Source organism: Lipotes vexillifer, unplaced genomic scaffold (assembly GCF_000442215.2).
Source record: "Lipotes vexillifer unplaced genomic scaffold, Lipotes_vexillifer_v1.1 scaffold822, whole genome shotgun sequence".
Taxonomy (NCBI): domain Eukaryota; kingdom Metazoa; phylum Chordata; class Mammalia; order Artiodactyla; family Lipotidae; genus Lipotes; species Lipotes vexillifer.
The window spans coordinates 1,824,214-1,841,590 of NW_006770496.1; the positions used below are offsets into that span (position 1 = coordinate 1,824,214).

General features: G+C 40.8%; 1 protein-coding gene across 2 annotated transcripts in view; it reads left to right on the plus strand.

Moving 5' to 3' along the window:
• AOAH (acyloxyacyl hydrolase) overlaps positions 1–17,377 on the plus strand; it is a 179,296-nt gene that overhangs the window by 113,938 nt on the left and 47,981 nt on the right. For both annotated transcript variants that reach the window (XM_007446115.1, XM_007446116.1), the window contains one exon: positions 10,308–10,390. In XM_007446115.1, the coding sequence (XP_007446177.1) occupies positions 10,308–10,390 (83 nt within the window). The remainder of the gene's footprint in view (positions 1–10,307; positions 10,391–17,377) is intronic.

Consider the following 17,377-nt stretch of genomic DNA (forward strand, 5'->3'; position numbering starts at 1 on the left):
CCTCTGCGGTGATGTTTCCCTTGACCCTACTTAGTTTTTTTTTTTTTTTTTTGGGGGGGGGGGTTGACCCTACTTAGTTTTTAATTTTATTTTTTAATTTATTCAAATCATGAATACATTTTTATTTTACAAAAAATACTGAGCTATATAATGTAAAAAGCCAAAGCCCTCTCCCAATTTCATTCCCTTTCTCAGAAGAAAGTCCTGTTATCAATTTAGTGTGGTTTCTTACAGACCCTTTCTATGTATTTGTACATAAAGAAATAAATGCTTTGTTGGGGTTTTCCCATAAATGACATCATACTATGCATAACATACTATAAATTAATGCTTTAACAATACTTCTTGAAACACTTTCCATTCTTGTGCAGAATGGTATTTCATAGTATGGTTGTTTTATTCTCCTACTGATGGACAGTCAACTTAATTCCAAATCCTCATTAATTCCAATAATGCTGTAATGAACATTCTATGGTTCTCTTTATGACTACATGTGAGGATGTCTTTAGAAAAAAATTACTGGATCAGAATGTATATATTTTTAATTTTTTATAATCCTTCCAAAATGGCTACACCAATTTACAGTCCCACAAATATTGTATAAGAATACTTGTTTTGGGCTTCCCTGGTGGCGCAGTGGTTGGGAGTCCACCTGCTGGTGCAGGGGACACGGGTTCGTGCCTCGGTCCGGGAAGATCCCACATGCCGCGGAGCGGCTGGGCCCGTGGGCCATGGCCGCTGAGCCTGCGGGTCCGGAGCCTGTGCTCGGCAACGGGAGAGGCCACAACAGTGAGAGGCCGGCGTACCGCAAAAAAAAAAAAAAAAGGAATACTTGTTTCCCCACACCTTTGTCAATACCGGATATTGACAAATATCTTCTTAATTTTTTTCCGATCTAACAAAAAGTATTTTATTGCTCTTCTAATATGTAACCTCTTGATTACTAGTGAGTTTGAGCATTTTTCATAGGTATTGAACCTCAGCTTTGTCTTATCTAGTTACCCCCGTTCATGCTTCAACAACCACCAGTCAGGGGTCAGTTCCTTTTGACGGCCTCTCCATACTAACCCCCATCTGACTATACGATTCTCTCCTGTGCTCCTATTTTGTGCCTTCAATACCAATGTCATCTCACTTGTCATAACTGTTTACTCACTGTCTCCCCACTCCACCCACCCCATACCAGACTCTGAGCATCTCGAGTTCCAGAATTCAGCTTGACTTCGCTCTGGAGCCCTAGCCCCTGGCACAGAGTGTGGCACCATAGTAGGTACTCAACAAAAGAATCACTAAGTTTATAATGACATCACTTTATATTTGCAGAGTGTGGTACGATCTACAAACATCCTTCCCTTGCATTTACTCAGATTGCCTAAATCAAATCAGATTTTCAGGAATTAACATTTCAGGGAAAACACCAGGAACACGGGAGGAGGAGTATAAACAGCATGAATTTGATCACCAGCTGCATAACGGGACGCATATAAAAATAAATCAGTGTAACTTAAGCCCTTGGACTTCTAAGTGGGTTCGATAATAAATGTTCTACAAGAAATTAGCAAAATTCATCATAATATTAAAGTAAATGCACAGTCAACAAATTGGAGAAAATAAGTTTAAAGTAAAATTATCAATTCAGTAGTCAGGTAGAAAGAGTAAAACAAAGGAGAGATCTGCTATTTGGTCAATAATAGATAAATTAAGCATTGATGTGAATTTTTGTCCAGAATGATATAATTTTACAGCAATCTAGATTGATCAAAGTAAATGTACAACCTCCAAATTTTTCTAGTAGAATTCTTGTAACCAACTGAACTTGAGATTTTAGGCCATCTCATAAAGCTCAAATATAGATCACAGAGATAGTTCATCAGTATTCTTCAAAAACTGTTTCTGTGAAACGCTAGCTCCACAAGATGTTAAAAGGTATTATGCACGCTTTTTAAAAAGATTCCTAGGCCAAATAAGTTTTGGAAATGCTGGTTTAAATAAAGGGAAACAGGTTTATTCAGTGTAAGGCTTATCAGAGCCTTCAGTAAGCCCCAAAAGTTTTGTGTATAGCTCCAAGGTATAATATGAAACATTTCTTAAACTAATCTGACCACAGAACCATGTAGAATGTGTGTCTGTTTTATGAGAAAAATATGTCTCAAGAAACTAGTGTTGCACAGAGCATCCTTTGAGAAATACTGTTGAGATTACTAAAACAATCTTCTATGCTACAAATGATCTTTTCAGATTTATAAGCATCCACAGGCTTAAATCCCTCAGTTTTATCACAGTTTAAAGTTTACCCTGATACAGTGGCCTAGAATCAAATCTGAGGCTGGCAAAAGCCAGGATGGAGAGAGTTATAATGCCACAAGCTCAGAGAAGGGCAGAGGAAGGAATCTTAGTGGAAAGTTAACAGGTAAGAAGCCTTGTGTGAGTATAGCAGCTTATGAATTATTGAACACGATGCCCCTGAAGTCTATTTCCCTCTACTATTTTGCTGCGCCAAATTCAAAAATCTATCATGCTGTCTTGCTAATCTTTTCATGTCTGAACTCCTGGGACCTCCTCTGCAGTCATCCTCACCCTGCAAGCCCCCCTGCATAATTAGCCCATTGCCAGGCTCTTTGAATACACAGCGAGTCATATTCTGCATGTTTATCTCTCTCTGAGGCTGAAATCTTGGTTCTCCTGTGTTGCAGTGAATTAGGGGTTACACAGGGCTCTGGGATGTGGCTAGTATCAAAGAGCTAAAAGGAATTTTAAAAGTTCTTTAATCCATCTCCCTGGCCCCATGCTGGCCTGACCTCCATGCACATCAGAAAGCAAATTATCCACCCTTGTCTTAAAACTTCCTAGCAGTAGAGGTCCCTGAATAAAGCCTGTCTAGTCTCTAAATTATCCAACTTTATCCCAATCCACTCCCCTGTCCTAACCCTTCACATCAAATGTTACCATTTATCTCTCACTCACCTTCCAAGCCCCAGTCTTTTTTGTGTGACTTATTCCCATTCAGCTTCACAGGGTCTCAGAATTTATACCCAAACTAGCTGTGCTGCTAAAGAGAGTCAGAAATAGACTCAGAAACAGGACCTGATACATCACTGTTGCTTGAATAATATTTCACTTGGTTTATCCCAAAAAACCTCTGATATGCTAAGCCCTTTGGGAAACTGTTTTGTTGCCTCCCTCCAAGTGGATTCTGCTTGGAATCAACATAGGAGGTGCTAATTTTTTCAATTTTAAAACAACCCTTTTAATTTGTCTGCATTATTCCTTTTTTTGTTTGTTTGTTTTTGTTTTTTTTTGCGGTACGCGGGCCTCTCACTGTTGTGGTCTCTCCCGTTGCGGAGCACAGGCTCCGGACGCGCAGGCTCAGCAGCCATGGCTCACGGGCCCAGCCGCTCCGCGGCATGTGGGATCTTCCCGGACCGGGGCACGAACCCATGTCCCCTGCATCGGCAGGCAGACTCTCAACCACTGCGCCACCAGGGAAGCCCTGTCTGCACTATTCTTGAGGCTTGTTCTTAATTTTACTCTTTCTTTTGTTTTGTTTTTCTTTCAGCCATAGCGAAATGAGGTGGGGGGGCGGTCATTAGATGGCTCTCGGAGAAAGTGTTTTTTGTGGTACCTGAGCCCATGTTGGGGAAAGCAACTAGTAGACATTCTGAGATTTATCTGTTTTGAATTTTGGTATTAGAAATCAAAATATGACTAGTGTGTCCTCAGTGAAAGGGCTATACTTCCCAGGCCCTACAATAGATGGAGCTGATAAAACTGGGAATTTAAAATGGTGAACCTCCAAGCCTACTCTCAATGCTGAGGGCAATCCTACCTTAGACACTGGGGAATGTGTGAGGAAGAGAACTTTCAAACACTCCTTCTCTGCACCCCTCAAATTACAGGACTGAAGCTATTACCTCTTCTACTAACCCGTTGGACTGGGTTTTGATGCACAACAGAGGAAAAAGAGAAATAAAGATCATACAGGAAACTGGAGTCCAAGTAGGGAGAGGGGAGCGAGAAGAGGGGAATTTGAAACCAGAATGGTGATCACCGTTAACCTTACTATGCACGGTATCCTCAGTTTAGCCTATTAATTCAAGTTTCACTGACCCTGTATGTAAATAGCTTTCTATTAAGCAATCTTCTCCATTTATAGGCATCTCAAATATTGTATTACAAGCTTCTCAACATATTGTACTGATCCCTCTATCTTCTCAGAATTCCTGAGCACTGCATGAGAAATTCAGTTCCTAAGATTTAAAAGAGAGGTTATGTATTGAGAATGGGGATGAAAGAAAATAGTAACTTTTTAGGTGAAATAGTTTCTAGTACTTAGTGTTACAAAACCTTAATCCCAAAATTCTAGATGCTGTTTCTGGTCAGAAATAGTAATGGAGCTCTTTGCCTATTGATAAAGATTTCTATGTTCTTTCTGTAATGTGTGACTAACTGTATCTATAATATTAACATCCACACTGTTTACTCTCCATGAGGAGGTCAAGAACAAAACAATATTTCAGTACATAAATTCCATTTTTAGAATTATCAAAAATACCTTTCTGGCTAAATATTGGTAATCATTACTTTCCCAAAGGAAAATAACCCCTCTTTATTGACTGTGAAATTATTTTAGTATTGAACTCAGATCTAGTGTCCATTTCCCATCTGCTTTTTCAAAATGTAATAAAATAGTCATGGCAGAGGGTGTAGATGATGCAGTGTACAAAGTATTCATTTCAGCCTTCTGGGTAAGATAGCAGATTGAACAAAGCATTTACTTCTCTTCCTTGAGAAAACCCCACTAAAATGACAGTAAATGAATTTGTCCACGAGGACAAAGAGAACAGGAAGAGCCAACAGCCACAAAATGTTGGGAGCCAGAAAGCAGAAAGACAAGTGGTAACTGACTTTGTCGATTCAAGAAAGTTGCATCCTAAACTAGGAGGAGGGACAGCTGAGAAGCAACCCAGTCTACACCACAGAACCCCAGAGGCCTTGGGAACTGGCTCCGTATGGTAGCTCTAGAAATGAAAGTGAGGCTAAAAACAAGTCTTGGTTGAAAGATTGTTGAAAAAGTAGTTAGATCCTCGGATCTCTTCCCCTCCCTTATTCTGATATAAGACTAGGGTTTCTTCTCTGCAGATGCTAAAATCAAGAGCTTCTGGACTGGAAGACAGCAGACAAGGGGAAGTAGGAGCACTGTGCTAAAACACAAGCATGCTGAACCTGAAGTCCACCCACCCCTGGACCCAGAGGGCTGGCAACCCAGCTGGACACTAGAAGACCCTTCTCTGGGGAATCTGCACATCCTAAGAGGAAAGCCCCAAAGACTCGGACAGCAGGGGTTCCCTGAGAAAGGCCCAGCCAGTCCACCCTCTAGTAAGGGCCATAGACAGCAAGCCACACCCAGCAGGCCCACTTTCCAATCAGCTTTTGAGTTTTCAGCTAGTTTCCACTTTTACACATAAGCCAACAACCCAAGATCATCAGATATCTGAGACCAACCTCGAATGTGAAAAACAACACAAAAACAAACAGAAAAACAACTTCAAGATAACAGAGACAGTGCTCCAAGGGGAAATTTTTTTAACTTTAATTAATATCCTACTTATAAAAATAATTAAAATGATATCTTCAAAAAAATAAGAGGAGATATTACAGTCACGAAATTAAAACATTATACTAAAATTAAAGAAATATTCAGAGACCAAAAAAGGTCATTGGGAGATTATACTAATGACATAAGATGAATTTCATGGATGTATTGAAAAATCATGTTGAGGATATCATCCAGAAAATAGAGCAAAAGACAAAGAGATGGAAACTAAGATAGAAAAACTAGGAAAATTAGGGGACCAGTCTAGGTGACCCAGTATCCAAATAATAGGAGTTCTAAGAAAGGAAGAAATCATCAGTGGAATAATTCAAGAACACCTCTCAGAACTGAGTGACATGAATTTCCAGGTTGAAAGTGTGTCTAACACTGAATGGAAATAGAACCACACCAAGCCTGTCATCATGACACTTCAGAACACTTGGAACAGGTGCTACTCAGGTTCTCAAAGGATTGAGGCACAGAATGGCTTCAGACAACAACATAGGTAGGTCAGGATCCAATGGATCGATTCCTTCAAACTTCTGAGGGGAAACGATATTAACCCAGAATTCTATAAGCATCTGTTCTGCACATCGATTGTTGTGTAAAAAGTACTCCAAAGTTTAGTGGCTTAAAACAAGGCATTTTTATACCTCACAGTTTGGGAGGTCATGAATTCAGGCAGAGCTTGGCTGGCTAATTCTTCCTCTCCATGTAATATTGACCATGGACATGACAGTATTCACTTAGCGCTGGGCTGGAGGGTCCAAGATGGCTTCACTCACATGAAGTGGGTGCCTGACAAGGGGTGACCAGAAGCCTGGGTTTAGCTGGATCTCTTTTCCTTTCCAGGTAGGGTTTGTTTTTTTTTTAAATAAATTTTAATTTTTGAGCAGTTTTAAGTTTACAGAAAAAATGAGCAGAAAGTACTGAGAGTTCCCAAATACTCCCTCATCTCCTCAATTTCCCCTATTATTGACATCTCACATTAGTGTGGTAGATTTGTTATAAATGAAGAGCCAACATTGATACGTTATTCTTAACTGAAGTCTATAGTTTACATTAGGGTTTACTCTTTGTGTTGTGCATTCTATGGGTTTTGACAAATGCATAATGACATATATCCATCATTACAGTATTGTACAGATTAGTTTCACTGCCCTAAAAAGCCCCTGTTACTCCACCTGCTAATACCCGCCTCCCTCCTCTTAACCCCTGGAAACCACTGATTTTTTTATTGTCTCCATGTTTTGCCGTTTCTAGAATGTCACATTGTTGGAATCACACAGAATGTAGCCTTTTCAGATTGGCTTCTTTTACTTAACAATATGCACTTAAGCTTCCTCTATGTCTCTTCATGGCGTAATAGCTCACTTCCTTTTATTGCTGAATAATAGTCCTTTGTATGGGTGTACCACGGTTTATCTATTCACCTATTGAAGGACATCTTTGTTGCTTCCACTATAGGGCCTTTTTAACATGGTGTCTCCAGAAAGATAGTCAGACTTCTTAGGTGGTGGACCAGGGCTCCAAGAGACCAAAGTTGCCAAGATTCTTAAAAGCCAGGCCAAAACTGGCATAGTGTCGCTTCCACCATATCTTTTTGGTCAAAGAAGTAACAAGACAGCCAACATTTAAGGGTAGGGGTGTCAAAGATAATGAGGCTATTCTTAAGTCTACCACACCAGTCAACAAGAGGCAAACTGATAATTCTGGAGACCCATTTCCTCTTTCCTATTGGTACTTAACAGGAAGCTGATTCATCCTGTTTGGAACTCCTCCTTTTTAACAAAACAGTTACCTATCCCTGAAATTTATTATTATTATTATTATTATATAGCAACTTATAAACACCAGAACCTGCTTTCCCTAAAAATATATAGGGTGTCCCATATGTGTCCAGTCTAGCTATGTCCTGTCTAAGACACTTTTCTATGAGATAATGAGAGTTCAGGGACCAGGTGAACACTGTTACTTCTCTACTTGAAGTTCGTCCCCAACAAGTCCTATTAACCCTTATTTGTGTTTGTATTTATGGTGCAAGCTGTGTTTCTGGGCCCGCCTTACACCTCACCAGCAATACCTCACCACCCTACACCTCACTAAGTCAAAAATAAAAACATTTTCAGATGCTAAAAAAAGTAATGTTACTTCACACACATCCTTCAAACGTTACGTAAAAGTACTCTCCATCAAATATAAGAAAAATGTGGTCTTCCAGGAAATAGGATATCTGCTCTGCAGCAGAGTGAGAGGGCAACAAGTCCTGATTAAGCAGGGCAAGAGGACCCAGGAGAGATTTCCACTAGGAGATGAAATTAATCAACTATCTGATACATCAGAGCATATTGAAAGAGATCAAACAACTGTAAAAAAGATTTAAGGGTGAATTGATGATAAACACTTAAGAAAATTAAACAAAGAAACAAAGGCAGCTATTAACTCCAGGGAAATGAAAGCGTTGTAAAGAGAAGAAAAAGCAATCATAGATCTGTTGTGAATAGCTAAATCCTCCTCTTGATAGTGGGAAGTGAATAGATAATGCCAAAGACTGAAAATCAAGAAGTAGCCTTGAAAGTATGTTATTTAGAGATAAGAAAGAAAATATGAAGAGACTCAGTCAAATAAGGTTGAAATTAATTGCCTCTGGGAATGGAGAAATGGGGAGGAATGGGGAGTGTGAGCTTGCTGTTTATCACTACAAGCCTTATAGACGAAAATAGTTCAACTATTTTTTCTGTAAGGCTCACCACTTCAAGTCTTTGCTCACATCCACCTTTTCAATAAGCCTTGTTCTGACCACTCTAATCCTAGCTCCCCTGCCTCCCTTTTTTCCATAGCATTTACTGTCTTCTAGCATGCTCCATAATTTGCCTATTCGTGATGTTTAGTGGGTCCTTTTCCCTGCCAGAATGTCAATGACACAGGGGCAGGGATCTTCATCTTTTTCATTTACCAGTAGGACCCAGGTGCCTCGAATAGTGCCTGGAACATAGTAAGGCCCCTTAAACATTATTCAAGTAAAATGAATTTGATTTTTAAAACTATGCGCATGGGTAGCTTTGATTTTCAAAAGTAAAATAAATCACTCACCTCAAAACTCTACCACAAAGCAAAAATTCCATAATTAAAATATTGTTCAGAGATCTTGGTCTTCTATTAAGAACTGTTACTAGTAGTTTCTTTTTTTTGGGGGGGTGGTAATTGAAGTATAGTTGATTACAGTGTTGTATTAGCTTCTTCATTACATTCTTTTCCCTTATAAGTTATTACGAAATAACTTAGAAAAGAATGTGCTATACAGTAGGTCCTTGTTGGTTATCTATTTTATATATAGTAGTGTGTACGTGTTAATCCCAAACTCCTAATTTGTCCCTCCCTCCCCCTTTCCCCTTTGATAACCACAAGTTTTTTTTCTATTATTATTGGTTTCCTCAGACTTCAGAGAGAACGATACTTACAGTGCGTTCTAAGTGCCCAAACCTGAAACACTGAGACAGTAGGCAAAGCACCACAATACAATGAGTGAGACTTACATAACCTTAAAAATAAGTGATGATTTATGTAAGGTTGTGAGATATGAAGTTTATTATAATGAAGAGAAGGTAAAATACACTTGAGGAATAATCAAATATATCTGAGTTTAATTATTATTCATTAGTTTATACCTGGTCTTGTTTCAAAATGGATTTTAGGAAGCCTATAAAAGTATAGAGAACATGACATTAAATTCCATTTAAATTAAATTAAAATTTGGTAAAAGAAGATAGAAGATCAAAGATGGGACAAAGAGGAGCCAATAAAGTGACTTAAAATATGTGCAGTTACAGCCTGATGCTGGTTGAAAATTTGTCTCTAAAATCTGTGTCCATTAGTATTAGATTCAGCTATAAGTAACGGACAAACTCAGCGTATGGGTGGTTTAAATAAGATGACAGATGAGTTTATTTCTCTCGCATATGCAGTCCAGGTCTGATATGGGAGGTCAACTCCACTGGTCCTCAGGGATCCAGGGCCCTTCCAGCTCACGCCTCTGTTTTCTCAGTGTAGAACTTATCCCCATAGTCCAAGATGACAGCATTCCTATTGTGGGCAGCAGAATGGAGAAAAAGGACTAAGCAAGGGTCACCTGCCAATTGTTTCCTGAGAAACATTCCCAGAAATTGTCACTGGATACTTCTCCTTCCATCTTATTGTCCAGAATTTAGTGAAGTGGCCACTCCTAACTGCAAGGGAAGCTGAGTAAAGCAGTCATCATTCGGGGCAGACACATGTCCTATTGAAACTTCTATTAAAATGGATGAAGGGGGAGAAATGGATCTGAAAGACAACAGGAGTGTCTGCCACAGCTTCACAGCAACCAAAAGAAGAAAGGGAACATGATCAGATTCAAAATAACCAAGTTGGTAAAAATGACCAGTTGCTCAAGAGCCTTACAGCAGCTCTTGGTTAAAAGGTTAGAAAGGGATGACTGGAAGTCTTCATAAAAAGAAGAAAAAGTTTGATCTTATCACATCAGTGCAACCCATTTTGTAGAACTGTTTCTTATAACAACTCCTAATAATGTATTGACAGTTTAGAGAAAATGTGCCTGCAGAGATTTGATTTTCTGAGTTCATTTTCACATTTAAAAACTCATAATAAAACCATGTTTCTTTTAACTCCATCATGTGAATGTCCTGTCATTAAATATACACATATATATTTCTTTCAGAGTTAAAGAAAACTCTATTTACCTTCGTTTATGGAAAAGAAACCACTGCAATCACAGGGACTACCAGAACATTTCAAGAAATGGTATGTAGTGTTCCATTTAAACTTTCACCAATGTGCCTTTAATGATTGGTTTTATTTCATAAGTACCACAAAAGCAGAGGATTAGATAATAATGAACATAGAATAAAATGAACAGTCCCCCTTTTCAATACCATTTCCTTTTCTGAGAGAGGGGCCCTTTTAAAGCCTTTTACCCATAGCAAAAGAGAACAAGACAAGATGCCATTAAGGTAGAGACCACAGGGGCACCTCAGTCATCCAAGAGCAAAGCTCTAGAAAGGCCAAGGTGCAGGGCATCAAGGCTCAGGAAGCAAGACCTAAGTGAGCATTTGCAGAACAAGGGCTGAGCGAAATCAAGGTCATTGCAAAGACTCTGCCCTCCCTTATGTTGCAAAGTCTCCCACATTTCTACTGGGGTTGGAGTTTCACGAAAAATAGCTAAAAGTTTGTGGCTGAAATCCCCCAAAGCCATTTTAAAAGGGAACGTGTTTTCAGGGTATTGTCTCCATCAGCTTCCCATGTTTCCCAGACATCTGTGTCTTCTGGGCTTGTTTCTTACCTGTGTGGTTCTCACCTCCCACCTTGGACCCAGATTCAGTCCACAAGATTTTGATGAAACCCCTGATTGATAAACCATGGCCTGGCTAGTACCTAATGAGCTGACACATAATGCAGAGATGGCAAACACTTAGTCTGTGTGTTGCCACTCCATCTTCCAAAGTCTGGGGAAGATATTAACTAACCCACCTTAGCACTCTTGTCTGCTATTCTGCTTCAGTGATTCTCACAGCACAGCACACCTGACAATCATCATCAACAGATTAGACTTGGCACATAAAGTTAAACCTATTTGCCATCTATGCCATCTCTAATCAACAGAGTATTAAGGAATTTTCCAAGCAGTACAAGTTTTATCTAAATATATGACCTACAAATAATGTATTGTTTATCATATATATTCTACACAGAACAAATGCTCTATTCTAAGGACAACATAGTTTTTTTCTTACTAATAAAATAATAGCTGATTGCTGATCTCTTACCAAACGCTAAGAACAATTTATGTATAATATTTCACCTAATCCTTTCAACAAACTATAAAGCAAGTATTTATTATATTACATATTATATTCAATTCTAAGATATCATTGATTGTATTAGCTCTGGAGAGTGTTAACGGTGGAAAAAGGAAAGAAAAATGGCAATGTACACATTGATTACAGCGCTCAACCCAGTATTAAATGTATTAAAATACGTTTCTCAGAATTGGAAACTTGTAATGATATCTACACTGTTACAGCTGAGAAAACAGAGGCATAGAGAGAACCAAGAGCCCTGTCCAGATCACAGAATAGAAAGTTGCAGAGCTGGAATTTGTACCCAGCTTATCTCACTCCAGTCAGACACCAACAACGATAATACAGTCACCGGTCTATGATCCGAGATTGACCCACAGAAAGAAATCAACCTTGTCTCTCTGCGTATGAACATGACCAACAGTTTATTGGAAAGTTGTCATACAACCTGGCTAAGAATCATCATAGACACAAAGTGAATACTGACCCCTTGTTGCTCTCTCTCTTCTCCTTTAATGAGATATTCAAACAGTCCCAGTGCTGTCAAAAGCTCTGTTGGTGTAGACTGTAAAAACAAAGAACACAAAAACACCATGTGGAATATTATGCAGCTCTAGAAAATGAGGACTAAAAGTCCATATATTTTTATTTAGAAAGACAAAACACTGCCAAAAGAAAAATTAGCATATAAAATTGGATAGTATAATTTAATATCTACTGTATTTTGAAAAAAAAAGAAAAAACTAGCAGTACATAAGAAAATTGGTAGAAAATACACCAAAATCATTATGTTTGATAAATTATGGGTGATAGCTTTCATTTTTTTAAAATATTTCTGTTTCCCACAGATTTTGGGTTTATATAGAAATAACAACCAAAAAAAAAAGATCTAGATGGAAACTGAATGAAGGAACAGTAAAGACCTTGCCCAAGGTCCACAGCCAAGAGTCCATGTTAGGGTGCAGAATAAGGAATAGGATTTGGCCAGAAATGCAGGCTGGAAGATGCACTCTCCCCATGTGCCTGTGACACCAGCATTTCTCTCTCACAAGACCCAGACGTGCCATCTCAACGTCACTTTTCTCCCACAATGAATGCAGCCATCTTCTGTAAAATCTAAAAGACCAAAGTAAAATTCTCTGAAAAGTACTCAGTACAATTTATAGTAGACATCTCTCCTTTTGTGGTACACTGTCTTGACAGCATTTCTTTAAAATTCAGATCGTGGAGATAAAAAAGGAGAAAGGAGATGGGAGGATAGCCTAATCACGAAAAAACATGTGTGTCAAAATTTGATTGAAATCCATGGCTTCTGTCAGACTTTTATCTAATGAATAGATGCCGGGGTGGAGTTGGGGGTGAGGAGTATTTCTGTTCTTTTCTTTAAATTCAAAATCCTTAGAAATACAGAGAGTGTACACTTTGTCTAGTATAACTTCTTTGAAGATGCTTCTTGACTATTTTTCTAAGGATGTAATTATAAAAATAATTTTTTAAGTTTCTCATAGTTACTCATTATTTAATGTCCTGGCTTTATTCTCCAGCACATCTTCCTGTTTTCTGCTGCTTTCCTCACTACGGATTTTTCCTTTGATATTATGCAGCATGTAACCTGACTGCCAGTGCCAAATTATTTCAATTACTCCCCAAGGTTTTTATTAGATATAGAAAAAGTCAGCTTTCTATAGCCTGCATTTTTATGTCTACACTTATTTTTCAGAACCAGTGAGAGAGAAAGGAAAAAGGGAAGAAAGAGTTGAATGGAATATGAAAGCGTTTCTTAAAAATTGTGTAATAAGAATTAAAGAAACAGCTCCTATTTTCCTCTTGAGGCTTATGTACAAGATCTCAAAAATTTCTATAGATAGCTCTACCATGAACCATTGCCAGTGATTATAAGGTATTTTAAAATGTAAACTGTTGAAATCATTTTAATTTGGGTACTAATTCTCTGGCATAGAGGGTTAAGCGTAGGAAGTTTCTTGCTAAGCCTTCTTTACAATCAGCAAAGGAGATGGGTTGCAGCAGCCCTCACAGCTCCCAACGTGCCAACACGGCTCTGGTGGGGAGCAGAAGGGAGTGCGGTGAAGGGGGAAAGGGTCAAAACACCAGGGGGTTGGCTGGGTCCTCACAGAATATCACCTCACTTCTCAGAGATACAAGGTGAAGCCCAGAGAGCAGAGGTCTTCCCCTCCTTGTTACTTCATAAAGTCTTTTTTCTTTGTGTATAAAATAGCAGACTGGTTTTGAATTTAGGCCCTGGAATTGGTCTGTGACTTGGACAAATTGTTAAATTTCTCTGGTCCGTTTCTACATCTATAAAATGGGGATCATGGTTGGATGAGCACAATTGCCCAAGGCGACGCCAGGATCTCATTCTTTGTTGCCATTGCAACAAGCCAGCTCCAATGGGATTCTTCACCCCACCCTCCTGGGGGAAAGGCTGCACCCAAACTCAGTGGGATGATGGGGTTCAGGGGACAAGCCCAGCCTTGTAAGTTTGTCCTTTCCCCAATAAAGCCAATTCCTTAAACTATGTCATATGACATGAAGGAATTCATCACAGAACCCAGATGGGGCTCCCTTTGCAAAGTGGGGGTGATAGCAGTCCATACGTGAACTTCACTGGGCCGTGGTAAGGTTGAATGGGGAAATACAGCGCTTCCTGATCGTCCATCTTTGTTGCTAACTTCACCCACCACCTGTCCTGTTATTTACTCAGCATTTTAAAAAAAATCAGTCACTTTTTCAATATAAATTTTTGTTTAAAGAAGCAAGTAGATTTGAAAAATCAAAAATAAATTTAAAAAACACATGTCCATGTTGGGAAGGCCTGTGGCTCCCAGAGTTCAAGGGCAGAAAGAGGGACATCTAACATTGAGCTTCCTGGCTCCTGGGAGCAGTAGCTAGCAGGAAGGTAATGGGGATGGGGAGGGGCTGCCAGCCCCAACGGGAGAATCTGGCAGAAAGAGAGGGGCTTCCTCTGGGAGGAAGAAGCTGGGCTAGGGATGGGAGTGGGCAGTGATGGAAACTGGTAGCTGGCAGATCTAAGATGGACAGAGGGGACCTGGGGCAAAGGCTAGAGGAGAAATGAGGGGACTGCAGAGGGAGCCCTGGGGAATGGGAGGCGGGTGCAGCCTGGGGAGCAGGCTCGGGGCTCCCCTAGAGAGGCTGGAGGAGACAATGGGCAAGGGCAGGGTTAAGGCGACGGTGTGAGGACTGAGGGTGGGGCAGTGAAAGACCCCTGCTGATGGGTGAGGCAAGAGGTGGAAGCTGTGGGTGGAAGGGGCTGGAGAACAAGCCTTGGCTGCTTGAGCTGGAAGCTCTAGAACATGTTGGAAGGGGCAGAAGCAGATGAGGGGTGTCATCTTCTCCCTAGCAACGATCACCCCTCAGAGACTAGTGCTTAGGCATGGACGCCAGTCAATATTCAGCTGGGGAGGCCAACACAGCAAACGTGGACCCCAAAGCACCTCCTATACCCGTGCTGCACGTTCCAATCTTTGGGACCTCATCAAAGGTCTCGGGCCTTAGGCCTCATGCTCAGAGAGGACTCAGTAAGTATTAGCTTTTTCTTGTTGTTTTTTTTGTGTGTGTGTGTGTGGTACGCGGGCCTCTCACTGTTGTGGCCTCTCCCGTTGTGGAGCACAGGCTCTGGACACCCAGGCTCAGTGGCCATGGCTCACGGGCCCAGCCACTCCGCAGCATGTGGGATCTTCCCGGACCGGGGCACGAACCCGTGTCCCCTGCATCGGCAGGCGGACTCTCAACCACTGTGCCACCAGGGAAGCCCAGTATTAGCTTTTATTCAGCCCTCACATAAACCCTTTGTCCCTGCCTCTGTTGTTGCATTTCTTCGCCTGTAGCTGAGTCATTTGCTTTAAGTCTGGCTTCCCAGTCTGACGGTGAGGACAAGCTGCATGGGAACCAAATTTGTACTCCCAGCCCTGAGCTGAGCTTCTGCTGCCCATAGTAGGGACTTGTCAAACTGACACGCTTTTTTTTAAAACTAAATAACTCTCAGGAGTTACATTTAACCTTTGAAGAGAAGAAAAGCACACACCGTAATCTTTTGCCAACCTGAATACCTCCACGGTGGGCAAAAACCATGAGTGACAAGATTATGCTTCATCTAAAATAAAGGGTAGAAGAAAAGCAAATGTTAACATGATATTCAATATCAATATGTATTTTAAAGTAAAGAAAAATTCGTAAGGCATCTACTTCTAAAATAAACAAGACTCATCTGCTTATGAAACAAGCAAACCCCAGCCCTGAGTCTCCATGGCCGCACAGCCTATAGAGAAGGGCACTCTGATGGTCTTAGAAGCTGCACCAAGGATCTCTTTAAAGTTTGCAAGCAGGACTTTACTGGCTTGAAACAGAATGTCTTTTTCACTTGCAGCCTTCCTCATTTTATTTTTGCAAGTTTAGCAAAACCTTGGTGTCAACACCTGTTTGGGGTGGTTTTGTTTTCAGAAAGTCAAAAGTGCCAAAGAGCGTGCCTTCTTGGAGGGGCCCATCCATACAGTGAGAGGTCGCCCCTCTCTGTGCACTCATGTGCTCACCCACTTAGGGGAGAGTGGGGAGTAAGGGACTAACTGCAAGTATATAGATATGAAAAAGGGAGAATTTTAACACTTGCGAAAGTGCATGTGTTTGCAGCCTCACCTACCCAGCCTCACCCCAATCCCTTTGCCACAAACCAAATTCAGTCTTGAACTTCTTCTCTACCCACCCTCCATCCCCCACACCCCCAAAAAAGCAACTTCATCTTGCTGGTTCCCTTGTTTAGCCTTTGGTTAAACCATCTGAAGAATGGGAGAGAATCTGACAGACCAGGAGAAACTAGAAAAAAAGGGGCAAAATTCAGGGCAGCCTGTGGACTTCATACTCAGACCATCTACAGGATAAAGTCTCAGGAAGTCTAAGTGGGTGGGGTGAAGAGAAGGGAAAGTTGGGCAGCGAAGGGGTGAGGGAAGTGTTTCTAAGGCAAATGGAGGAGGAGGCCTTGGAGCAGAATCAGAGTGAGGGGAGGGGATGGCAGAGGAGAGGGGGTTTCTACATGATGCGGGACATCACATCGTGTCCATAACAACTATGAGTCCACTCAGGGCTCCTTCTCATGACTCTTGGACTGTTTCTCCTACACATCGCTGCTCTGGGATGAATCATATGAGATTCACATGTGAATCACATGAGCAAAGAAAACAACCTTATTCATATCCCACACAATAATGCAACTCTCTCTTGTTGCTCTGCAGTGAAAAATCAGGAGAGGCGAGCCCCAGATTCATGAGAATGATCCTTCATGCCTTCATTAATCCTACAGTTATTTTTGAGCACCAGTCGCTGTAATAGACACAGAGGATAAAAAGACTAAACGTTAATGCATGCCTAGACCATGTTCAAGACCTGACCCCTCAATGGCTGGTTCTATAACCTCAGTGAGTCCCTTCCCCATTCTGAGCCTCAGTTTCCCTGAAATGAAGGGCTTAAACAGAATGATCAACGTCCATCCAAGCTCTATGATTCTGAAATCCTAAATCAGAGTGTCTTAGACTAGCAATCCTCAGACTCACTCCATGTTTAAGTTTTTTGTTTTTTTAATGTGGTTTATTGCTTATGTTTAATAATCAAGAGATTTTACATAAAAATCCAATTTCCTGTTTATCTTAGAAAATCAGCAGTTCTGGTAAACAGCCATGCTCCTGCCTGGCAACATTGGGTTGGCACTGAGTAGTGGCCTCCCCTTCAGGTGGATCATGGGCTGTGTGTTTGGCCGAGGTTCCCACTCTGTTCCATTCACACGTGGACTTAGCTACCTGGCCCCTGTGGCCATTTGAGAGTTCAACCCCATCCCAAGTCTAGTGGTCAGCAGCTATTCAAGGGAAAGTGAACTAGGACTTTGATGCACAACAGGTCAGAGGGT